Source organism: Thunnus thynnus, chromosome 15, assembly GCF_963924715.1.
Source record: "Thunnus thynnus chromosome 15, fThuThy2.1, whole genome shotgun sequence".
NCBI lineage: Eukaryota > Metazoa > Chordata > Actinopteri > Scombriformes > Scombridae > Thunnus > Thunnus thynnus.
Window position 1 is genome coordinate 30,950,143 of NC_089531.1, and position 26,696 is coordinate 30,976,838.

The 26,696-nt window shown below is 43.6% G+C and overlaps 1 protein-coding gene across 1 annotated transcript; it reads left to right on the forward strand.

Moving 5' to 3' along the window:
• LOC137198113 (ankyrin repeat and MYND domain-containing protein 2-like) lies at window positions 1–25,777 on the forward strand. The gene is made up of 10 exons (XM_067611773.1): window positions 1–67; window positions 803–867; window positions 3,424–3,562; window positions 3,734–3,832; window positions 3,911–4,071; window positions 13,987–14,201; window positions 16,080–16,215; window positions 22,167–22,295; window positions 22,382–22,505; window positions 25,623–25,777. The coding sequence occupies exons 1-10, from the start codon at window positions 1–3 to the stop codon at window positions 25,775–25,777; spliced, it is 1,290 nt and encodes a 429-aa protein (XP_067467874.1).
• Window positions 25,778–26,696: the final 919 nt, after the last annotated feature.

Genomic DNA, 26,696 nt, shown 5'->3' on the forward strand with positions numbered 1-26,696 from the left:
ATGGCTACACCTCAGAAGGGAGATTTGTCAGCATCTGAGAGGAAAATCCTGCAAGTTATTGCTGCTGGTAAGTAGTACTGAAAACTTGAATTAACTCAAACTTAAAACTTAAATTAAATCAAACATGGTGCATACCTGTACATTTAATTCCATATGCTGGACCATTTTAAGATTTAGATAATTTTATAGACATTGCTTAAAACCAGTAATATAACTGTTAAGCTGTCTGCAATAAGGCTTTGGTTGTCTGGTAACTGTCAAACATCAGCGGTAGATTAGAAAAGAAAAGGGAGTATTGGGAGGCCACAGCAACATGTTGTACAACAAAATCATTGTAATCGTATTTTATGTGTATGTCATTTCTAAATAACTTTTAAATAACTTTGATGTTTTCTGAAAGACTATGTAATTCGGCAGTGATTATAGGAAAAATAGACACTGTTCAATTGATATACTGTACATGTGGTTAATCAATTGTCTATATAACCAAGGGAGTCTGTTAGTAAATGCTGAGCAGGTCAGCTGAACATGCAACATTTGTCTACAGACAAGCATGCAATGAAACATATATGACTAAAGTTTCTAATATTAAAATAATAATGAGTCAATATTCATCTAAGTTTAAATGGAGTTATTTCCCCATAATTAGTACCAGATTGTATAGTTCTTTCTTGGAAACTTCTCAGGAAATTACTAGAGAATTATTCAGAAATTACAGACCTGGAAGATAAAACATTACCAAATTCACATGAACTGTACTGATGTTTGATCTGATTTTTGCTGTAATAATTTTGTTCTGCAGGAGATGTACATGAAGCTACCCAGCTGCTCAGTAGCAACAAAGTACGAGTCAACTGTCTGGATGAGGTATGAAAATAGATGACATATTCCTTTTAAATGACAGTTGTTGTGGAAGTTTATAAAAGTTTATAAAGTATTTTAAACTCAAGATCTACTACATTACCTTTTTCTGGAGCTTTCAATTTTTTAAAAAAGAAGAAAGTAAGTTTAAGAGGTTTCTTTTCAAAATACTGGTTCCAAGCTAGAAAATGAACTTTCATGGCAAAATAATTTATGTATTTAGGTTTAAAATCAATATATCAATATAATTACACTGACATCAATATTTAAAGAAACTCTCGGTTTTTCAACTATTTCTTTATTGTATCCTTATTTTTACATCCCCAAATCTTCATGATCTTAGCAATTAGAGTGTTGTCCTGTAAACTGAGTATCATTTACATTTCTAAATTATTTTCAAGACCAGGATTTCCTAAATGGAAATAATGAAAAGCCATTTTTATCTAAAAACATCTACACTGTGGATATATATCCTCCTGGACCCTATGTGCTTATGAAGTGACCCTGTATGTGGCCCTGATCCCAAGACTGAGAAACTGCCGCAAAAAAGTCTTTTCTTTGAATTTAATTTGCTGATACAGTGGAGCTCAGTGGCAATTGGTTTGTGGTGCTCAAAGTGATATTGAATTACCTGAAGCTCCTGTTACAAAATGTGTTACCCCCCACTCATAATGCAACAGTTATGGCACTGTAACATATGTTATCCATTGTGATGGAGACATATGGATACGACTCATGAGAGGCAGATTCAGCCCTCGAAGGTGTTTGATAATAGCAACACACCACTACATGTAGCTCACAGGCTTCTTCAGGCAGCCTCTCTGTCAGAATCAGGTGCTTCACATAACATCCCTCACAGTCATCATATAACAACAGTTTGTGATGTAAGGCAAGATTCAAGAAATTTAGGAAAATTTATGATGCAAATGACTTTCATCTTCATTTTTAAAAAGTCTAAATAATAATTAAATAACTAAGGTAGATGGTAATGGACTGTACTTGTCTTCCAACCACTAAAAGCGCATATACACCATGAATCACATTCACCCATTTACACACATTCATACGCTGAATGGTACAGGGGCTACCATGCAAGGTCCCAACCTGCCCATCAGAGGAAATCTAATCATTCATACACATTTACACACTGATGGTTCAGCCATCAGGAGCAATTCAGGGTTAAGTATCTTGCCCATGGACACATTGATATGCGGACTGGAGGAGCCGGGAATTGAACCACCGATCTTCCGATTAGTGGACGACCCACTCTACCACCTGAGCCACAGCCGCCCCAAGGGTCTGTACAAAAATTATTAGGATGTGGAGGGGGGACCTTCCCAAGGGTTATTACTATTAATTGAAAATTTAAGATGGTGTACTTCATTTCTTAATAAGTTAATGGAACAACAGTTTTCAAATAGCCAACAAATATAGAGGGGAAATTAAAAATCACCAAGTTTATGGCAAACATGAGAAAATGGTGTTTCCTATTTACCAACTATTCCAGCCACTCTTTGTTTTTAAACCAAGAACTACTAAATGCACAGTCATTACCACGGTCTCTGCATGAATAAACCAGGCACAGGCAGGCATTTGTGTTGTTGCTGAGAGGCTGAAGGTGCACAATTTTTGTCACCCCATCCTGGATTCCAAATAATAAATCTGATTTTTCTTCTTTTTTTTACCATTAATTTCACAAGGGAAGAATGAAAATACAAAACAAAACACAAATCCATGTTGACAAAAAATTAAAATATCCACCAAAAAAAAAAATTCTGATTACACTACCTTTAGCAAAACACCTAAATGCATAATCCTCCCCCAGTCCCTAACTATGCATCAAAACTGAACTCTTGATTGGCTCCTCTAAGAGAGCAGTTTGCTTCATTTACTGAAAGGTCCACTCAGCAAATGAGTGTCCACTCAGCAGGTTTATCTTGTTTGGTGTTTGCCAATCAGGGTCTACTATTCTGAAAGGCTTGCCTGCAAATACAGTCATATAAAGAAATTTAAAGGAATAGTTCAACATTTTGGGAAAAACATTTACTTTTTTTCTGAACAACTGTTTATCCATCTCCCCAGTACAGTACACGTGTCTCTAAACAAACAAGATACATTGTATTAATTAGTGAGCTTTGGAGTTGTTGGAAGTTGTATTTTTGAACACTGGACAATGCCTAGCTCTGCCCTGTGATTCTGTCCTTTATGCTAAAGTGAAACTACCTTGTCCTGAAATAGACATGACTTTGATATCAATCTTCTCATGTCTAACTCAGAAAGAGAGAGAATGGACATACTTTACAAAACATTGAACTATTCCTGTGAACTAACCCTGACTTGGGGGGAAAATATGTCTCTCTTGATTTTCAATTCACCCAGGACACATTATTGCATATTAAGACATTATTATTTGCCACATTTTGGATGCTCAAGCTGGCAGTTTATTGAAACTGACATTTACTGCAAGTTAATTTGTGACCTGATTTTTCCAGGTTCATCAGCATACATATTAACTCACTCCTAATTGAATATTTTCTCTCCCTCTCCCTTTTGTCTCTTTAGTATGGCATGACTCCACTGATGCATGCAGCCTATAAGGGCAAGGCAGATATGTGTCGTCTGCTGCTTCAGCATGGGGCGGATGTCAACTGCAACCAGCATGAATATGGATACACCGCTCTCATGTTTGCCGGCCTATCAGGTACCACAGTGTGTGTTACTCGAGTTTGTTGCAGCTACTGTAAGGTTGCTTTTTCATGAATTTGATCCTGGTTTAACAAAACTAAGATTAACTCTCATTTTAGTTTAATATTTGTTGATGCACCCTGTGCTGTTTTTCTTACTATTAAACCACTGATTCCATTTCCTCCAGGGAAGACGGACATCACCTCTATGATGCTGGACGCAGGAGCAGAGACAGACTTGGTGAACTCTGTGGGTCGCACTGCTGCTCAGATGGCAGCTTTTGTAGGTGAGACAGGCAAAGACTGTACTGCTAGTTACTGGTGACTGTAAGGCTGATTACATCTCCACCTGTACATTCTTCCAGGCCAGCATGACTGTGTAACAGTAATCAACAACTTCTTTTCGCGGGTGAGGCTGGACTACTACACCAGACCACAGGGGCTGGAGAGGGAGCCCAAACTGCCCCCTGGGTTGGCAGGACCACTGCACAAGATCATCATGACAACCAACCTCAACCCAGTCAAGGTGAGGCCTGCTAATGAGCATGCCCACTCCCAGTTGCACTGGCCTGTTGCTTCATAGGAACATCCCTATTTTATTTTCTCCTGACTGTGGTTGTGTGTCCCACTATGTGAGTGTATGTGCGTGTGTCAGTGTGAAGCAGGGTTTTGCTAGCAATCCCTAGAGGCTGCAATGTTCATTATGAGATTACAAACCATCCAACAAACATCTTAACTTATGTGCTAGAAGGTTATTCGTTGTCAGCAGTAAGGTTTCATAAACAAGTGATGAGAACAGTGGAGGTAGTTTTAATTTCAACTTTTATGGAGTTTACTTAGGGAGATCATTTCTAGAGCTGCAATGATTAATCAAGTAGTTGATTGACAAAAAAATATTTGGCAACTATTTTCATAATCAAATGATGGATTTAGTTATTTTATTACCAAAAAAAAACAAACAAACATTTGCTGACAAATGCAACTAATAATCATTAGTTGCAGCCCTAGTCACTTCCTACAGTTCCTGGCAAGATGTGACTGGTAGTTTATTGGACTAACATGAGAGCAGAAGAGCCACACCACATAGAATCCCCACTGCTATAACATTTGTCAAGTTACCGTAAAGACTGTTGGGACTCAGTTAGGAGCGAGTATGGTTATTGATCATTAATAATTATCAAAGATAATTATATATATTAATAATTATCAAAGATAATTATTGATGATGATGATGATGATGGTCACCACTCTGAGGTCATTCATCCAAGAATGTCAACATCTGAGGGATATTAACATTATAGGATGAACAGTGAGGGTTTGAATTTGAGCTCTTACCTGGTGGTATTAAACAGCAAAATAACATACAGCACTAGTAGAGATGTGTGTGTATGTGTGTGTGTGTATGTGTGTATGTGTGAGTATGTGTGCAGGGGGGATGTCAGAGAGGAAGGAGGAGGAACAAGATGGTCGATGTGAACCAGGTGTGGTCAAGTCACATGAGAGTTCCGGACAAGGTGGCGGGCTGAACCATGTGGGTTACATCACACGAGAGTTCTGGTAAACAGGGTTGACCGCGAGATTTAAACAGGGACTGTGATTAAATGGCACATGCCAGTCAGCCAGGCACCTCTGATCACCAAAATGGTGTCAAACAATGCTGAGCGTCTCTGTTGCTTAGCAACACATGTCTGACTGCAGAGAAGCATGTGTGTGTGACCATCAAAACATGCGTGTGTGTGTACATGCAGGTGAGGTTAGTAGAGAAAAGAGGGTGAAAGCACCAAAGAAGAAAGATCTCAGCAATCATGAGGAGAAAGTGGCGCTTGCTTATTTCCACAGAGACATAGCGTGCTATTGTCCTTATTCATGGGCCATGGTCTGACTTCAACTAACGGCAACCAACAGTCTCACACATGATGGTAAGCTAACACAAAACAGTCCAAGCAGTTGGACATGCACCAAAATCAGTTTTGCGTGATACACACAACCAAAACCAACAGCAACAGCAATAATACTTCAAAAGCATTCGCAGTAGCACAACTGGACGCACAGTCCATGGTATCACAAACAATTAGTAATTAAGCTTAAAATAACACTCTATTAATGACCTTTTACTGCCCAAACATAACCCTCTTACTGGGTCGCACAGCGGTCTTTCTTCGGATCTGGGAATTATGTTCGAGATGAACACAAGCTTGACCAGTAAGGAGAGACTGTAGGCCTTGACACAAGCCACACAAAAAGCATTGACTTCTGCTCAGCTGTCAACTTTATATCCTCAGTGACATCACAGAAACCCTTGTGGGTTATTGGTGGGTCTCATCCAATGGGAAATGAGAGTTTGAGCAGGCTGGATGTCACACGTAAGTGCAAATTTGCTTTCACTGGTCTTAGGCAATGAGAGCCCCATGAAGGTCTGAGGTCAGGCTGCTGTGTGGACACGCACACCTGGTCACGTGCATGGCTCAACATTCCCCCTTTTGGTCCGAAGAGTGGAGTGCTGGCCACAGCCTTTAGAGCAACCCAAGGGCCAAACAGTTCTGTGAATTGGGTAATTTGAGGGTTTCACACAGTCCTGAGAAAAACAGGGGCAAAAGATTTCACACAGGTTATAGAATGCAGGGCTTTGGTGTCTGGGCAGTGACATCTGGGCAGGTGACTTCCAAATAGGGAAAATCCTCAAAGACACTACTGTTATGTCGAGTGGAGGAAGATGTTGAACTTGGCTGGGGATTTTGTGCATCCAAATAGACAATGGTTCCAGGTGTACTGGCGGTTGCCGAAAGAGAAGGTGAGTTTTTACTGGTCATCTGGGTCAACTCTCATTGTCCACAAACCGTTGGCTATGTCCACAGTTGAAAAGAAGTGGGCCCCTTTCACCTTAGCCAGTTTCCTGATCCAAGTGGATCATGGGCCAGTGGGAAAGTGGGACCTGCTTATTCAGTGGGTGGTAGCCGATGGTGAGGTGCCATTTGCTGTTCAGCTTTAACACCAGTCAGATCGGCAAGTTGTATGTCGAGTTGCAATCCCTGATGATCTGCTTCTGCAGCAACTGGTCAAGAATCCTTTGGATCAATTTGTATGCAGCCAGTGGGATAATTTACTGGAATACAAATGTTGATAGCACGTTTGGGTCAGTAGAAATGTGAACGATGTGGAGGTCGGTGACTCCGCAATCATGTGAGTCTCTAGAGAAGAGCAGCCGGAAATCGCGGAACCATTTCTGAAGCATGTCTCTCTCATCTTCCATCCTCAGTGCTACTTTTGTGAGCTGCTGATTCGATCTCAGTCTCAAATCCACGGTAGAGTCCCTCTGGTGGTGACTGGGTCCCGTCAGCACCTGAGGCCTTCTGGCTGAGTCACAAAAGCATACAAAACCATGTCACCTTTGGGACCCAGAACAGCGCTCCAGATTGCTTTACTCTGCAGCGTTTTGTGGTGGGTGATGGTGATCATTTTGGTCAGTAAGATGATAAGGACATTGTAAAGACTGTCATCTCTGGCTAGGGATGGAGGCAGTTCTTCTATGACAGGCACGGTCAGCTTGAAGTCATGAACTGAGCTGTCAGTCAACATCCCTAGCACTGTCACTGCACTGTCACCTGAATTGGGATGTGAATCAGAATTCAAAACAACAGCTGAACGATTATTCAATTCAAGCAGGGGCATGCCGCAAACTGTCAGGTTGAGTTCCTAGAAGCAGGGCAAAGGTTGGAAAAATGCCTGTGAACCAGGCATCTTCTGTCCCCTAAGGAACATGAGGCAGATGGGGATGTCTGCTGTTTATGCAGGAATAACCACATCAACTTCGCTGGCTACTAGACATGCCTGGGGAATGGTCGGACCTGACGACGTGTTCAGGTTCTACGGTCAGGGAATCATTTTTGGTGCCAGCCTGGGACCACAGAACCTGGTTGACTGTTTCCAGCTGGGCACTGAGCCTGACAAGAAGGTCCACCCCCAGAAAGAGGGGTGGACTTAAGGGACAACGCTCATAAAGTGGATGACTTGTTACTTTCCAATCCAGAGAGGATGCATACCCAAATCGCTCTGATAAAGGTTTGCGGTGACCCCGTGGAAAGAAGGCAGTGAATTTGCTGCGTGAAGAATGGAGGAGAACTGCACTGACACAGGTCATTGTACAGGTCTTGACTGATAGTGGATTTCTCAGACTAGAGAGCTAGGAGTGCATCTGGGACTGAGATATCATTAAGGTTTATGCCTCCGACCACACAGGGGCTGTGCACTGCTGAATTCACATTTTTCAGCAAGCAAAGGAAATACCTGTGGTCACAAAAGGAAGTTTGGCTGCCAGCCGGCAGCATGAGATCACGAGCAGCATGGAAGGATCAGAGCCAAGATCAGGCTCTTGAAGAGGTATGAGCTGTGACAAGGGGTCTCTGGACTCCTGAATGATGGCAACTTGTCTGTCTGAGACTAGCGGGGTGCTCTCCGGACCAAGTGGCTTTGGGGTGTCAACCTGAGCCCAAATATGTCCACAGTGGCAGTCAATGAGTGGGGCCAGTTGGCCCAGTAGGTTCTGGCCAATGAGTAATGGCTCTGTATCAAGGATACAGATGTTGATGGGATGCACAAGAGACATTTCTTGAAAGGTTATGTCAACACACACACGTTGTGTGATGGGCGACTTATTCTGCATCTAGCTGGTGATGCTTACATTGCAGGTTTTGATTTGTAGCGGCTTGCTGAGGGTGAGCATCGCTCTAGCAATATCTGCAAAGCTATTAGAACAGAGTTCTATTGTAACGCAGAGTGTTATGACTAAGGATGGATTGGGGTGCACTGCGGGCCCCTATGTCCGCTACGTGAGCCAGTGGAGGTTCTTGGTAGCTATCAAGGAGGATGAGGTCAAATACTACACTACTGGGGACTGCTGGGCTCCTAGTGCATGTTTCTCGGTTAGCTGGAGTGGCCAGCTCATTTAATTGGGTGACTTCATACCTCCGACGCATGGTCGCTCCCCTTACCCGTGTGGCCCAAAGTTCCAGGCGCAACTGAGTGGCCTCGTCCAACTCGGCTGGCTCTTTGTGGCAGAGGGAGTCTAGAGGGTGAATTTCTTTGAGGCCCGGGGCTGTGCTGTGAGTCCCTTGTGTGGCTGTGTTGGCAGTTGTACTTACCTGACAGGCCTGGACCGTTTTGCGGCAGCCCTCTGTGCTTGGTTGGGTTTCCTGGACCCGTGCATGCAGGATTTCGATATCCTGTTGCATACGTCCACCTCAGTGTGGGAGTCCTGTGCTTCTTGGTGCTGGCTCATTTTGTTGCTCTGCACAGCATGGTAGCTGCACTGCAGCTGGGCATACTGCTCTTGTTCCTCCACGGCTTGAAGCTGAGTTCTGCAGTGTTGCAGAAGGAACATTTGGCCCAGCATTTCTGTGAGGGGGCACTCTTTCTTCCCATTCAGCTGGTTGAGTCATGTCAACCAGCCTTTCTGTCAAGGTTGTCCTTCTCTGTGGAGAAGTGGAGGAGGATGGAGACCACATCTTGCAGGGCTAGGTCGTCTGTTCCCTGAGGAGCTTCAGCTCCGGTCATGTGAGTGTTCAGGCGACTCATTGTCCTTGAGGTAAATGTGCAATATCCAGTGGGTCTGATAAGTTGTGATTGGCCACACTGCTGACAAAAATGCACAGGTGAAAGGCCTCAGCCTGTGGCTTGTGAGTGTTACGCTAATTACTCTACCCTGCAACCTGTCCTATTTGCATGTCAATAAGATGGCTTCACCACTTCTGGTGAGTAACAGCTATGTGAATGTTAGGGATCTAAAAACTATTAACTCTGGGGCAAAACCACAACAACCTTACTAGCCCACACTGGAGCTTTGAATGTGAATTGCCTTCACAAATGACACTGCACATATGCGTGGCGAGTGCTAGAGAAATCAAATATGAAAAAAAATATTTTCCAAAAAATATTATTAATAATAAAAAAATATTAATTTTGATTAATGTGTGTGTGTGTATGTGTGTGTGAGAGAGAGAGTGCATGTGCAGGGGGGCATGTGAAAGACAAAGGAGGAGGAACAAGATGGCAGACGTGAACCACATGGGGTCAAGGCATGCGAGAGTTCCAGACAAGATGGTGGGCGTGAACCACGTGGGGTTACATAATACTAGAGTTCTGGTCAATGGGGTTGACCTTGAGATTTAAGCAGGGGCTGTGATTAAATGGCGAAAACCATCAGCCACATGCCTCTGATCACCAAAATGGTGTCAAACAATGCTGAGCATCTTGGTTGCTCTGCAACACATTTCTGACTGCAGAGTAGTGTGTGTGTGTGTGTGTGTGTGTGTGTGTGTGTGTGTGTGTGTGCATGTTTGTGTGTGTGTGTAAATGCAGGTGGGGTTAGTAGAGAAAAGAGGGTGACAGCACCAAAGAACAAAAGATCTCAGTGATTGTGAGGAGAAAGTGGCACTTGCTTTTTTTCCACAGAGAAATGACACACACAATGGCAAGCTAACACAAAACAGTCCAAGCAGTTGGACAAGCACTACAATGAGTTTAGTGTGATAAACACAACCAAAACCAACAGCAGCAGCAATAATACTATAGCAGCAATAATATGCAGTCCGTGGTATCACAAACTATTAGCAATCAACCCACTATTAATAACCTATTACTGCCCAAATATAACCCTCTTAATGGGTTGCACAGCAGTCTTTCTTCAGATCCAGGAATTACGTTTGGGATGAACACAAAGAAATCTAAAGCTCGACCAGCGAGGAGAGATTGCAGGCCTTCACACGAGCCACACAAAAAGCATTGATTTCTGCTCAGCTGTCAACTTTATATCCTCAGTGATGTCACAGGACCCCTTGAGGGTTATCGGTTGGTCTTGTCCAATGGGAGACAAGAGATTGAGCAAGCCAGATGTCACACGTAGGTTCGAGTTTGCTTTCACTGGCATCTCCTCGACCAGCGAGGAGAGATTGCAGGCCTTCACATGAGCCACACAAAAAGCATTGATTTCTGCTCAGCTGTCAACTTTATATCCTCAGTGATGTCACAGGACCCCTTGAGGGTTATCGGTTGGTCTTGTCCAATGGGAGACAAGAGATTGAGCAAGCCAGATGTCACACGTAGGTTCGAGTTTGCTTTCACTGGTTTTAGGCAGTGAGAGACCCAGGAAGGTCTGGGGTCAGGCTGCTGTGTGGACACGCAGACCTGGCCCTTTATTCTGGCCACGTGCATTGCTCAACATTCCTCCTTTTGGTCTGAAGAATGGAATGCTGGCTACAGTCTTTAGAGCAACCCAAGGGCCAAACAGTTCTGTGAATTGGGAGTAATTCGAGGGTTTCGCACAGTCCATATATTCCTGAGAAAAAAAAGGGGTGAAACAGTTCACACAGGTCATAGAATGAAGGGCTTTGGTATCTGGGCAGTCAACTGAGGTAACATTTGGGCAGGGGACTTCTGAGTAGTCTAGCTACACTTCGGAACTTTACATATCAAACATCATACTTCAAGGCATTAACCTTAGCACAATCATTTACTGCTCTTTGGTCATTTCTGATGACACAATGTAAGAAAGAAAATTAAAAACGGAAAAGAGAAAAAGGGGAAGGAAAGGTGATTAGGCTTAATGAATTACTCCTAGAGGGGTGTGATGCTCCAACCACTAAGGGGGAATCCAAGCACCACCATTTGTGGGTTATTAGTGGGTCTCATCCAATGGGAGACAAGAGTTTGAGCAAGCCAGACATTACACATAATTGCGAGTTTGCTAAGCCTGCTGGGAGCTGAAGTCCATTTCGGATTCTCGTTGACTAAGTTGGCACTCTTTTCACTGGTCTTCAGTGACAGTGACAGCAGTGGCGGCTTCATGAAGGCCTGGGGTCAGGCATCTGTGTGGACATACAGACCTGGCCCTTTGTTCTGGCCACATGCGCAGCCCAACTAGATCAAGCTCAGTAAAACTGAGTATCCCAAAGAAAAAGAATCACAAACTGAAAGACAGGCAATACAGTCATGTTAAAGCTGTGATTTTGGATGGAAATCAGATTTCTCTGCAAGTAACCATCAAGGAGCTTGAGACTTGGCTCACCACATTAGTAGTGGTGCCAGGTAAGTCTCATTACCTGGCAGGTTCAAGGCTTGTATTTACAAACATGGAATCTTACCTCGAGTCCTCTGGCCTCTTGTGGTGTAAGAGGTAACCCTGTCAACAGTGGAGACCCTGGAGAGGAAGAGTAGCTACCTCCACAGGTGCCTGGGTCTGCCGCGCAGCCTAAGCGGTGCAGCACTGTATGGGAGGAGCAACTCACTGTCAGCAGTCTCAACAAGGAGTTCAGGGTTTCTCGCACAAGAGTAGGAATGCTCGACTGGGACTCCAGGGACTTTAGAGTGGCGTCAGCACGTGGACAGAATCTCTGTTGAGACACAGGGCTTTGGTGGGCCCAGTGGCAACAGGATGGGCAGTGTTGGGAGCCATCTTACAACCTCGCTATGATAGGGCCCATGGCAAGAACAGACACCATCTAGTCCTGGAGGAAGTGCAGGCAGGTGTCAAGGAGGAATGGACCAGCAGCATGGTGGGCATGTGGCAGCAGGGAGCATGGAAAAGGTGGGAGGTGCACTGGAGGAAAATATCCTGGACTGATATCTGGCTGGCAGAACCCCATCAGATCAAGTTCATGGTCCAAGCTGTGTATGATGTCCTACCTAGCACAGCAAATCTCCATGTCTGGGGCAAGAGTGATTTTCCAGCATGTCCTCTGTACCCAGGAAAAGGTTCACTCAAACACATCCTCAGCAGCTGCCCAACAGCCCTGGAGGAGGGCCGCTACTACTGGCGACATGACCAGGTGCTGAAGACAGTTGCAGAGGCCATCTCCAAAGCCGCAGCCAACAATAAGCACATCTGCGGCTGTGTCTACAGTCACAGCCCAGATCAGCAGCTGGTCTGCTCACCCCTACATTGGACTGGGAGCTGTGAGTTGACTTGGAGAGGCAGCTCAATTTCCCGGACCACACTACAACAACTTTGTTGAGGCCAGATGTGGTGCTATCATCAGCCTCTTCAATGCAGGTGCTCTTTATAGAGCTGACAGTTCCCTGGGTGGACCATATGGAAGAGGCAAATGAGTGGAAGTGGTCCAAGTACCAGGAGCTGATGGATCAGTGCGGGAGGAGAGGCTGGAGGGCTTGCTGTGAGCCTATTGAAGTTGGGTGTGTAGGCTTTGGACTCACCGTGCAAGGTCTACTCTCTACTTGGCGTCACTGGGACTGCAAAAAGGGAAGCCACCAAGTCCACAATGGAGGCTGCAGAGTGGGCCTCCAGATGGTTTTGGATAAGGAGGAGTGATCCGTTGGCCAATGTTCCTGGGTCAAGCCAGGGTCTGATTAACCTTGGCTGAGTTGCCTGAGCGAGGGTGTATGATGTCCCATTTTCTTAATGATAACATATAGTTATACACCCCATGACCACCTTCTTGGACATATTCAGCATCCTGGACAAATATTAGTCAAGTTTTAGGTTGCATCATAGCACACAGAGTCCACTCTCCTGAGGGTGATTAATGATTTGTTCTTGTACACTATTTTATTATTTAGATCCCTCTGCTGCTTTCATTCTCTCCATTGTCTTGACCGTCTTCATCTTTTTTAGAAAACACAATATCTCCTACCATTGTTATGCAGATGATATGCAGCTATACCTGGGTTATGAGCTGCACTGAAGATGTAAAATCTTAGATGGCACAGAGATTCTTACAGCTAAACCAGAACAAAACTGAATCTTTGGTGCCTTTGATCCCTGTAGCTTTTCAGTCTGTGTCATCATCAGGTCATAATTTCCTAGTTTGCCCAATACTTTGGTTTATGACCAAATACCTACAAAACTAACATCATTCCTTTCACCCTCAGCTGTACTTAGGTGTTAATAAGCAAATTTTATCATGCTAACATGCTAAACTAAGATGGTGGACATGATTAACACTACCCACTAACATAGTCAGTGCCCGCTAGCTTGAGTACAGCATCACAGAGTTGTGAGCATGGCTTTAGACTCTTGTTTTAGGTTAGGTTGCCAGGTCCTCCATATTTTGTCACGTTATTGATTGCCTATATGTTAAATATATTTATGGTACCCTTGCTCATGCTATATATTAAACTAAACTTAGTAGCACCAACTGAGGGAACTGATAAAACTCTTTGCCCATTATTTGACATTCTATTTGACATTAAATGGGCTCCTTTCCAGAGGATAAGGGATTAGTGTCTGGTTTCTTTTACTATTAGCATCAGTGTGCCACGTGTAAGCAATGTGGTGTTAACAGCACACTATGCATAAACTATGAAAAACAATGTACGATGGAATTACTTATGTCCTGTACATATTCCCTGTCTCAATAAACAAGAGATTATTTCTGTCCCTAGAACAGCTCTGCTCAGAAATGTTTGTCCAACTTACTGTCCAATCTGTCAGATAGTCATGCTGGTGAAGGAGAACCCTGTGCTGGTGGACGTGGCAGCTCTGGAGAAGTGTTATCAGGTGATGGACCTGCTTTGTGAGCAGTGTGTGAAACAGCAAGACATGAATGAGGTCCTGGCCATGAAGATGCACTACATAAGCTGCGTGCTACAGAAATGTCTGGCCTTCCTACAGAAACGGGATGACAAGCTGGACGCACTTGTCAAGAGGTGAGGCCTTTAGGCATGGGCACTGCTTTCATGTAGCTCTGGGGGAGCATTGTTGAGAAGTGAGAAAACACGTCTGATGATGTCATGTGATGTGAGTGATGTCATTGGGGTAATGTCAGTTTAGGTTTCGAGACGCATTTTTTAAAGTAAAGCTTGTGTTGTGTGTGTTAGGGGGCATTAAGTTTGAAAGATGTGTGTTTGCCAAGCAGGGAGGGTCTAATGAATAATGTTATGAAGTGGCAATTATGGAAATGACCCTGTGTTTTGAAAACTCACACCCATACTAGGGAGTAAAACTATATTCCTGCCTCTGCTGCTCAATTTTAACCATTTGTTTTATCTGTCTTGTGTAAGTCCCCTAGTATTATGGATGTGCAACACTGAAGTACCACTTTAATAGCATTAATAACTCAGATTTAATTGGTGTCTAGTGTTATTGCATTAATTAAAAGTAAAGCTGGATTTATGCTTCTCTGGGCTGCATGCAGGGGAACATGTGGCTGTTTCTTTTAAGCTTGTGTGTATTGCATTCACATTTGTTTTTGTCTCTCTTTTGGACGCACATCTTGATAGGGATTGTATCAACCAATCAACTTGGTTGATAATCAGGTGTGCATGATGCATTGTTGGAAGGTCAATGTGTTGGCTCATATGCAAGCCTCTGCAACCTAAAGTTACTCATAACGTCCTTCTGTGAATAACTATCACAGAGACGTTTACATGTATCTTAGGAGATGCCTAATTCCAGTGTTATTCAGTCAGTCAATTTGAGTGTGACAGCAGGTTCCAGTGCTGTTTTGACCTTTTGTTTACATTTGGATCACAGATTGGGCCTTTAAATTAAACTTTCAGACATATTAAGAAAGGTAACTGTCAAACCCAAAGTCAGATGAGAGGCATAACATCAGTTTAATTTACATGCATTGTCATGCTAAACTAAGCTGAAATTGACTGATATCTTTGCATCTGACTCTGAGAATAATCCAGGGACTGGATTTTGTTGAAAAATCAATTTTCACAACAATTTGTAAAATGTCATATTTGTTCCTTTTAGTTGATTAAATGCCTGAAAGCAGCAGCATAAATGATTCAGCCTCTCTTCTACATTGCACTTCACTGTGCCTGGATGACACTACTGCCAATGGTCATGAAAATTACAAAAATTAGTTGATCACACTCATGTGCACTTGCACCAAGAGATTGTGCTTGTGTCAAGTTTTAAAAAATTCAAGATTCAAGGTTCAATAAGCTTTATTGTCTGTCACATAGCAACAGAAGTTCCTCTTTGCAGCTCAATTAAAGACAAGGTAGACAAATGTAACAATAACAAATTAGGGCCCAAAAAATCAAAAGTCGAACATGAAAGTATTGGATTTTTCACTTTCCTCTAGTGGTATCTCTCCATGAAGATAATTTGGTTTTATTTGGCCAGGTTTTAAGATATCTGTTTCTGAGAGTTTACCACCCCACCTCATTCCACTACGATGCAATGCATGTGAATGGAAATTAGTTTGTGGTGCTCACAGTAATGAAAAATTACATTTCTACAGCAACTTGTCTTTCCAAAAACAATGTCCTTGTTATTCTGGGTAACCTGCAGAAAACACTGCCAAAGATCTTCATTGGAACTGCTTTCTACCAAAGAAATTGCTCCTTTGAAAACTTTTCTGAGGATTATTCAGAGTAATGGGGGCACAGAAGAAAAATGAAAAAATGGATCCTACAGTATGTAGCGCATAAATGTGCTCAGTAAATATGATTAACTTTGAGTTTGGTCATGCTAAGGGAAAACTCCTGGAGCATCAAAATCTGTACTGTAATCAAAGTCAAAATTAATGACATTTTTTAATGCCTTGCTTTTTTGCTGCTGGGCCCAAGCCTGTTGAGGGGGAGAGACTGTGACGGCTTCCCACAGTACCAGGAGAAGTTCATTCGGGACTGCATCAGGAAGTTTCCGTACTGCGAAGCCACACTGCTTCAGCAGCTGGTGAGGAGCATTGCACCGGTAGAGATTGTAAGTGAAGAATATATCATTTTTAGCAAAAGGCCTTTGATTTTAAAGAGCAATGGGTGAAAAGTGTTATAACAGTGGATAATAGTTGATGATAGAGGATGTTGTATGTTAGAGTGTTAGAGATAGTATCTCGGGGGTGTTGGCTTGATAGCTCCTTAAGACAGGGACTCCGATCAGAGAGTAGGGCATGGAGAGTTCAATCCAAATAAATCCAAATCCAAATAAATTTTAATGATCACTCATTGGGTAAATACTGGGAATGGATGAGCAGGCATTAGTTTTGGATTGGATGTGGATTAGAATGTATATGTGTGAGTTTATTTGTGCATGAACGCACACAACAGAAATCCACTACTGCTCACCCAGGGAAAAATGTGCAGAATAACAACAAATTTTGTCTTAAGAAAGTATGACATTATCAACTACAGCAAGTGCGCTAGGAACAAACTCAGAAAACTCACAATTGGAAAGGGGGCCTGAAAACAGGTACAATAATAGATACAGAAACCAGACTTTCCTACACACCCAACCCAAATTTAAGCATTAAATTTGTACTTCAGGAAGGGAAGACTACACAATACTTTGTTAAGTCTCATCATCTTCCAATGCTGGCAGTCTTACAAGTCGAGCAACAGGCAAAAGTTACGTCTGTCCTTTGATCTTCGCCTCATCCACACCTGGACAGGTCTTGATTACCCTGCCAATAAGCCACTGGCCCCGGGGTAGTTGAGAATCAACCACGATCACAACTTGCCCAGTGGTTAAGTTGTCAGTGTCCCTCTGCCATTTCTATCGCTTCTGGAGGTCAGGCAGATAGTGATGAACAAAGTTGGACCAGAAGTGGTCTGCAAGAATCTGGCTATGTCGTCATTGCCGTCTTCTGAGTAGATCACTGGATGTGTAGTTTGCTTGGGGGTATCATATTCAGGAGCAACTTTGCTTGGAGATGGGCTTACCAGCAGCTAGAACCTGCACTTTTTCTGAGAAACTGTCATCTTGAGCTTGTTTGAGGAGATGCAGCTTTGCAGCTAAAGCATCTGCAGCAGTCATGGCAGGTTTCTCGTGGCTATTGGCCACCCTCTGGAGGAACTGGTGGGTGGCCTTAATGAGATCATCCCAGCTGTCAATGTTGGACATGGACATTGTGTTCGGACTGCTGCAGGTGGTGCTCCCTTCAGAACACAGCTTTCCTTAACTCATCCTGCTCTTCTTCTTTGGCTGCTTCTATCTATCCAAGTAAGGTCGTCAGCTTGGTTATCTGTGGTGTTGACATATCTTTGGTTTGCCTCTTCAGTAAGATCTTGTATTTCAGCAGCCCGAGTACCAACAAAGACCTTATAGCGGCACGAATTGGATCTGAGCCATGTCAAAACTGTTGTTGAGTCGGTCCATAGTGTTTATATCACTGGGAGGAAGAGAAAGCTCTGTACACAGCACTTTGGCTAACTGTGCTCCTGCAAGAGCTGCACATAGTTAGGCTAACCCTTGACCTTGCCATCACGAAGGCCACATGGATGTTGCCATGGCAATCCTGCGTCCGTAGGTAGCCAACTGCACCGTAGGCCCTTTCAGAGGCATCACAAAAGATATGAGCCTCCCTTTTGACCCTGCCTTTGTCTGCACTTGGCGGGATGTAGCACCTTGGCATCTCCACGTGGGGTAGGTCCACCAATGCATCCTCCCACTGTCTCCATCTATCCAGTAATGACTTGGGTTGGATCTGCTCATCCCAGCCAACTTCTGCTTTCTGTCTTGGACAAGGATTTTAGCTCATGTTGAGTATGGTATAAGATACCCCAGTGGGTCATATAAGGCAGTTCCAGTGGAGACTTAAGGTGGTTCTTCTGGGTCCTGGCTATGTTGGGAAAGCCACAGTTCTGTGCTGGCGGCTCTGGCTTCCACAGGGAGGTGCTCTACAGTTGATGGAATATTGCTAGCCCACTGCCTTATCTCAAAACCTCCTGTGGATAGCAACTCCCGCGTTCGGTTAATGAGGTTCCTAGCTTTGTCGGCATTTGTGATGCTGTGCAAACAATTATTGACATAAAAGGCTCTCTTGACAGTGTCTAGGATGTCTTCATTGCCCTGGCTGTTGTCCTTTACGTGCCTCTGGAGCACATATGTGGCGCAACAAGGACTGCATGTTGTTCCAAATGGCAGGACCTGCCACTCATACACACTCAGCTCCTCCTCCTTCTTCATTGCCTGCAAAAGGAAGCGAAGTAGGGGTTTGTCCTCTGGAAGTAGGTGAATTTGGTGAAACATCACCTTGATATCACCACTTATGGCCACTGTGTGTTCTCGGAAGGGGAGGAGGACACCAAGCAGTGAAGGCCCCAGGATTGGACCAGACAGTAGTTGGCCATTGAGGGTTTGCCCATCATATTGGTATGAGCAGTTGAATACAAGCCTAGCCTTGTCATTGTGATGTACTACATGATGTGGTAGATACCACAACTCACTGAAAGAATCGACAGTCTCAGGGGACAGTTGTTTGACATACCCTGCCAGCTCCAGTTTCTGTGCTTCTTAGCAGTAGGTCTCCACCTGCTCCATATCTTTGGCTGTCCTACACTCTGTGCTCCGTAGCTGAGGGAGCAGCGCCGAGAGTGCCTGGAGGATGGGGCTATTTTTGCGATGGAGGAGAGGTGTTGCATATCTTTTCACACCATCCACATCCATCTTAGTAGTGCACTGTTCTAGTAGTTCAAGAGCTTGCTGGTCTTCCTTAGAATGTATAGCAGTTTTCACGTTGGCATAGGGCAGTATGTCAATTTTCCACAGCCTTTCCACATGCTGGATAAGGTCAGAAGCTGGAGATATGGTGAAGAGACACTGTTGCTCCTCAGCAGGAAGATGAGCTGGCTCCTGCAGTGCCCATCCAAGGGGAGTACAGACCGCTAGTGGACCCCCAGGAGGACCAAACTCACTGGTTGTGTAGGGACAAACAGATGGGGGAAATTAGAGCCAATGAGCACCAATGGACATAGTCTGTCTACCGGTGAGAGTGGTAGTCCCTGCAGGTGCGTGTATTTCTGCGTGAGTGCTTTGACTGGATAGCTGTGTTCTGAAAGGCCCAGTTCTTCCACTGTGAATGCATGATGGATTTTATATCTGGCCTCAGGATCATGTGCTGGAGAGATTTCAAAAGAGACTGAGGCTCCCATTAGGTGGATCACATCATGACAGACAGTTCTCAATGGAAGTATCTCTGGCTCCTTAGTTAGCTGAAGAGCTCAGCATTGTGCAGATGGACCTTCACCACCTTTAACATGACTCTCTGAGGACGGTTTGGGCGGTCAATGTAAATGGTGTCTGGAGTGGCACTGACCATCAAGACCTTTTTGGGCTCCTGTTGACAAACTGCATGCAGCAGGGTGAGGTGTTGCTGCTTGCAGACTTTACAGGGCTTCTTCAGAGTGCATGCTTCAGGTGCATGATTCCTGCCACAGTGCCAGCAGCCTTTGTCCTTAATCCACTCTGTAATCTGACTTGTAGACAATATCTTGAATTTGGGGCACAGACTGAGGTAATGCTCACGGGTGTTGCAGTATGGGCAGTAAGGCTTCATCCTGGCTTTAGAATTGGGGGAACTGGTACTCTGACCTGGAGTTGGAGGACACACTTTACTGGCTCAGCTATCTGCATTGTAGTACACAGTAGAGGGGTGTCCTTGCATCCTCTTGCCTTTCTTATCTTGCTTGGTCTGGTCCTGAAACATGTCAGCTACTCTACTGGATATACGCTTGGCTTGTGATTTCACTTGCAGCCATGAGGAGAAGTCTGGCAGTGTGTATGTTTTGTCAGTTCCAGTTCTCAGTATGCCATAACTTAGACCGTACTCAACAAACCCATCACGATAGCTGGCCGGTAGTTTTCTCAGCAGCCTATCAACATGAGAGCCACATCACAATTTGTAGCCATTTTCACCCTCTAAAGACCGGAGCATGCCTACTAAAGCATGTACTGACAGGGCAAAGTTGTCAAAGGCTTCTGGGTCGCCTACTCTTATTGGTGGAGAGTTCAAGATGGCACCAAGCTCACTCTGGACGAGTTGGCGTGGTTGGCCATATTTGTCCTGGAGGGCCTGAAGTGTTGTGGTATATGGCCTGAGGTCGTGCATATATACTTGTGCTAGCTTGTAAGTGCTCAGTAGCTTTAAGTGCTCCAGGAGCACTTGGTATTTGAACTGCTCTGTGAGATGTGTATGGCCACTAAGCAGACTGTCCAGACCCATTTTGAGTAGTGTAAAGCAGACTCCTTTCCACTTGTGAAATAAGGTAGGGCAGGCTTTGGGATTCCATATGACGTAGCAATTAGCAGCTCCATCATGTTAGTGACTGTTCTAGGATCAGAAGGAGGCAGTGTCATTTCTGGCATTAAATGTGGCAGGGTGGGACTACGGCTAGTCTGTCTGATTGTATCCTGCAGCCTGAACCATGTGTGCGTGTAAGGCAAAGTTTGACTGGGTGACACATATGGTCTAGTTGGGAGTGCTTGCTGAGGTAGGGCCTGTTTGACAGCATCAGATGGATGGTAGACAGCAGCAGGGTGACCCACACTTGGTTGAGTAACATTGCAAGAATCAGTTGGAGGTGGACCCATTACAGGAGGAATCTGCTGTACTTGAGATACAAGTAAAGTGCTGGGACCTGGGTCTAATTCAGCAGACAGGGCTTGTGTTGATGAGTGGGGGGCAGCTGTCTTTAGTGTATCAGCTGGTAGGTTTAAAGGTGGCTGCCTGGTGTTCGTAATGCTTGTGGTGTTATACTGCAGTCCCAGAGGTGTGGAATGCTGTGGGTATCCCACTGCTCTCTGGGTATTGTGCTGCACTGTCAAATCACTTTGTTTGTCATACTCAGGTTTGGAAGGAGCGGGTCTCACGTCTTGGTCCTTCAGGAAGGCAGTAATAAGGGAAGCTCTCTCCACTTCCATTTCTTTCTCTTTCAGATGATATTGCATCAATAACTGTTTAGTAATTGATTCTCTAGTCTGATGTGCTGCACGAGCCTCCTCATCTAACTGACATCTTTGTCTTGTTCCCTGAGAATATCTATCTTCCCATGTTTTTGCATCCAACAGTTGACACCATTCCTCTGCCAGACTTTCCTCTATAATCTGACGTTGCATTTATGCCAGCTCCATGCACTTTAATCTCTCCTCCAACATCGCTGTTTAAAGGTCGATTAGTCCTGCCATAGTAGAGCATCCTGATACAGAGTGTGCACTAATCTGGGTCCTTGGTTTACTGTGTTGGGAAGCTGAGACATATGACTGTTGAGAAGGTTAGCGTTTCCCTGTGATTGCACAGTCCCCAGGCACGTCGGCTTCTGCTACTGCTGTTGGGTGATAGGTCTGAGTCGCCGGTTTAGGTCGATATCCAACTTCATAAACATTAAAGTAGGCTGGTGGATGTCTCTCCTGCTGAGTTCTTGGGTGCACTGACATGTCAGCAATATCATTATGCTCCAATTCCATGTTGTCCTCAAGGTGACTATTGATCCGGTTCGAAGGACCATTTGTTAGAGATGGTATCTCTGGGATGCTGGCTTGATAGCTCCTTAAGGACAGGGCTTCGATCAGAGACTAGGGCACGGAGAGTTCAATCCAAATAAATTTTAATGATCAGTCATTACGTAAATACAGGGAATGGATGAGCAGGCATTAGTTTGGGTTTGGATGTGGATTAGAGTTTATATGTGTGTGTTTATTTGTGCATGAACGCACACAACAGAAATCCACTACTGCTCACCCTTGTCTTAAGGAAGAATGACAACTACAGCAAGTACGCTAGGAACAAACTCAGAAAACTCACTATTGGAAAGGGGGCCTGAAATCAGTTATAATAATAGAAACAGAAACCATTAGACTCTCTACATAGAGAGTAATCACTTTGTTTTTAATCACTGTTGTTGATATAACTTTAGTACATCATTGCATCTTGTTGCCAGGGCAATGACCCAACAGCGTTCTCAGTGTTGACCCAGGCCCTGACAGGCCAGATGGCATTTGTGGACGCTGACTACTGTGCTACATGTGGGGAGAGGGGAGCAGACAAGAGATGCTCCCTTTGTAAAGCAGTAAGTCTTTTTGTAATTTAATCATGTCATCAAAAATCTCCATGTTGAATTGCCTCCAGGTAATGCTACTTTGTTTTGCTTTGAAGGTGATTTACTGCAGCTTGACCTGCCAAAAGCTTCACTGGTTCACCCATAAAAGGATGTGCAGGTCCCTGCAGGGGCAGGATGCCAATCAGGAGAGGGACACTCCAAGGCTGAAAGAGCTGAAAGGTCCTCATCTTTTATCTGTGCTCTACAGTTGTTTTATGTACCATACACCTGTGGGTAAAAAGTGTGTTCTGGAGATATACAGTATGGTATATGGATGCCCAAGGTTACTCCCTTTTCTCTCTCAAGTACCCATCAAGTACATGGCAGACTGCCAGAGCCAACTTCATTATATTTAGCTTAAATCCCCAGAAACAGTTTCAATTATTTGATTGAACACAAAGATATTTCAAAATATGTACCAAATGAGGATAATATCAACTGAAATAATAATAATAAAGGTATTAAAATTGGATTTTGTCACAGGGCCCCTCTACAAAAATACCCTCAAGATAAGGTAAAAATTCTGAAGCTGCTATATGATTATGGTGCTTCCTAATGTTAGTTATGCATTTAAATGGAGACCTTACTTCAATATAGCCAATCAAATCTTTGCATAAAGCAGTAATGTCAGTGTTCTATCACAAGCAGAGCAGACGATTACACCGAGCATTATAGCATCCTGCTACATGATACAAGAGCCACAGACTCTGAACAACAACCCACATTAGCTTTCCTACTAAAGTCTCCCTCCTATCAAACACACATCTTGTCCTGCACCTTAGCTTGTTGACACAACTACACACAACTACAGAAGTTTGTGTATTTTGTCTCTCATATTTTATATATTAGAACAGTCCAGGCTTGTTCCCCTTACATGACATGTTTCTTTCCCTCTCATCCTCCTCATTCTCATCTTCCATGTGAATAGGTTTTGAACAATGTTGATCATTTCTTCACTTTTCATTTAGGTCAGACCCACCAAATAGAAAAATAAGTGGGGGTTTGTGGACCACACAGAATCATTTGTCATTTAATGGCTACAAACAACTTAGAGTATAATGTTAATAGATATATTTATCTTTGTGCATTGACAGCTAGGAAATGATAGAGGATGCGTGAGAAATGAGAATGACAGGGAGGTATTACATTTTCACATTACATTACTGACATTACATGCCTCAATCAGGTGATTTACTAATATAGAACTAACATAAATATCAGACTTCTGTCATTTTGAGCCTGTTTGAGTCAGAGAGAGAAATTACACTGCCTTGATTTTGCTATTTTAACATAGTTAAGTTCATAAGTAGTGCAATCCTGAGAAACTCATGCAACACTCATGCAACTAGTCATGGATCAACGTGCCCTTGTTTTGATGGCATTCATATTTGAATTTATGATTATTAGGATAGCCCCTTGAGATGTAGCATCTCATTTTCAAGGGGGTCCTAAAAACAAAAAATACGAAATATAACACATACATACAAAAACATCATTACATATCATACACTACAAATATATAGATATAGACAGCTCACTTTCTCGCTGTAAATTCAAATATGAGAAAAGCTAGACTCACAAGCATAAGTATATCCAAACACTGTCAGTATTAGCAAGGCCACTTTCCTTATTGTGGGGTACTGATATTGGCTAACATGGTTAGACCACAAGTCCACTGCACCCTCAGACTGCAAGTGCTGTATTAAAGCAAAGGAAGACTGCACATCAACCAAATCCATCTGAAAGATGCTCTCATCAATACAAGACATTACCTCTTTTGTTTTTATATGGAAATCTGCCTCAGATTTGATGGAAAATGGGTCACGAGCAAACTGCAATACCTCAATGGGAATGCTGAAACCTTGGAATCTTTCAGTAAAGTTCTCAGTCAATTTTCTCATAATGTCTGTCATGATGAGAGTTATGTGTGCCCCAGGTGCTGTGCTCATGAATGCATGGAGTTGAGGGAAGTGCAGCAATTTTGTTGCCATGAGGTCTTTTGTGAAAATCGTTAGCTTTGTCTTGTAGGCACAAAGCCTCTCAACCAAATCAGTGATAGACTTTTCATTCAAAACGTTCAAGTGTCCAAAATGTCACACAGAAACTAGACTTCTTCCATAAACTGTTCATCCAACATGCACTCCAAGAGGTTTGTTGCCCATTTGTGTTTACACATGCGAAGGAAAGACACAATCTTATGGTGGAGTTCACAGAAAGAGTCCAGAGCCTTTCCTTTGCTGAGCCATCTGACCTTATTATGGACGAGTAAGTCAGTGTGTTTGGCAATGTATCTGCAAGCAGCAGATGGAAAAGGCGATGTTGTAAGCTGGAGGTTGACCGAATGAAATTCACAATGTTCATGACAGTGTCCATGGTGTTTTTCAGATCACCTCTGAGCTTTGCACACAACACAGACTGATGAATGATACAGTTTAAAAACTGCATATGTGGGGCTATGGCTGATAGCCTCACCACCAGCCCTTGCCCTCTATCAATCATAGCTGGAGCACCATCAGTAACCAACAGGCAAACTTTTTGTAAATCCATTTCACGCTTGTTAAAAAACGAGACAGTCTTTTCTCCCTTGTTCTGTGCAAAAGAGACCAAGGGCCACTTGACTCCACTGAGAAGATGCTAGCAGTCCCTGTACTTTCCTTCTCCATTCCTCTGAGCCCTCAGAAAAACTGGCAGAAAACCAGCTATGATTTGACTTGAAGTGCCTCTTCACATTGTATTCTTTCATCACAGCAATGCATTTGTTGCACAATAAACACATTTACTTCATATTACTTGTTGCAGCTGGCATAGTAAATAAATAATTGTCAGTCGATTCGCTCTAGAATTGGCAATTTTCACAATCAAATTTATGTCACTTTAGCTTTGAGAGAGACATTTTGAAGCTTCTTGTTAGCTTAGCTAACATGAGTTTCTCGGTGGCCTGCCTGCCCAGAATGCAATGTGAGGGTTGACTGAGCAAATGGCAGGTGCTCTGCAGGTGTAATCCTGTTGCAGCCAATCACAGCACTTAGGTGCTTTAAAAAGACATAACCAATACCATACAGGCAGCCTCTTGCGGGCCATAGAAAAAATCAAAAGGGCTATATCCGGCCCAAGGGCCGCTTGTTGAGTGGGCTTGATGTAGGTGTTGCCCCATGCAGCAAAATGTAATCCACCTCAGCAGTAGGATAGTAGTCCTAACACAGTGCTGCATGTCAGACCACTGTGTTATTTACAGTAAAGTGTGCCCTCTTGTGTCAAATACAAGTAATTAACCTGTGTATCTAACCTCCCTATTAGATGATGAGAGTGACCTGGTGATGGAGACAGCCAACTTCCTGCAGGAGCTGTGTCTGCGGGCAGAGGAGAAGGTGGCTGCTGCTGGAGGCTGCCCTGCAGAGCTGCTGGCCTGTCCATCCACCTCTGTTGAGGGACCGTCCTACACCCAGGACTGAGGCAGGACAACCAACTGGGGTCCAGAATGACAGTGAGTCATCTCTTTTTGTGAATTATCACAGAAGTTATGTTTGAAGAGATACGGTTGAACAGAAACCATGACTGAATTGTACTTCCTGTTTGTACATTCCATACCAAGCCATGTAGTAGATAATCAGTGATAAGCCTGATAAGTGTATAAGAGGCATAAAATGAAGTCTAATGTGGGTGTTACAGTTTTTTCTGGCTGGAGTAATCACTCACTGCTGCTGTCCAAACTCGTCCCTACAACTTTATCACAAAAATATTCAGTGTGGCATCTCATATATTAAGGACATAAACTTCCTCTGTCTCCTTTGTCTCCTTGTATAACTTTATGTGTAAAATTATATTTTCACCATATTCCATCAGTTTTTTTTAGTAGGATACCTCATAAAGTTAGCAGTAAATTTGCATGTAGACCCAAGGAAAGATTGGACATAGGTCAAAAGAAGTGGTTCATATGATTAAGTACAGATTAACAACTCTGTGTGCCTTTTAGCTGACAGAATAAGAGAAAAACCCTTGCATGTTTGGCACAGTGTGGGTGCTGGAGAGCTGGCTATGTGGCGCTATGATGTAGAATTGTTAAAAAGAGGTGAGAACCCTCCCCTCTTTGGACCCAGGAGTTAATGTGCCAATTATGAAATGCAACATCCCCAGTTTGCATCTGGCCTGGGACCTATGTTGTATGTCGTTTTCTATCTCTGTCCCCCCTGATTTCCTGTCATATATTTACTGTTGCAATATAGTAAATACATAAAATGCCAATAATTAAAAGAGAGGCTAGAATTTTTTTCAAACATACTACTGTCTTATTTCAGGTCTTCTTATCAGACCAACTTTATTGATAGATATTGGATGATTCAGCAAAACCCCAGATTTTGTTCAGCAACAATT

What these genes read in the sequence shown, in the direction of transcription:
- LOC137198113 (XM_067611773.1), top strand. Translation starts at nt 1, where the DNA reads ATGGCTACACCTCAGAAGGGAGATTTGTCAGCATCTGAGAGGAAAATC. An exon ending in CCTGCAAGTTATTGCTGCTG is followed by an intron (nt 68 to 802) that starts GTAAGTAGTACT and finishes TTTGTTCTGCAG; the next exon opens with GAGATGTACATGAAGCTACC. An exon ending in CCAACCTCAACCCAGTCAAG is followed by an intron (nt 4,072 to 13,986) that starts GTGAGGCCTGCT and finishes CCAATCTGTCAG; the next exon opens with ATAGTCATGCTGGTGAAGGA.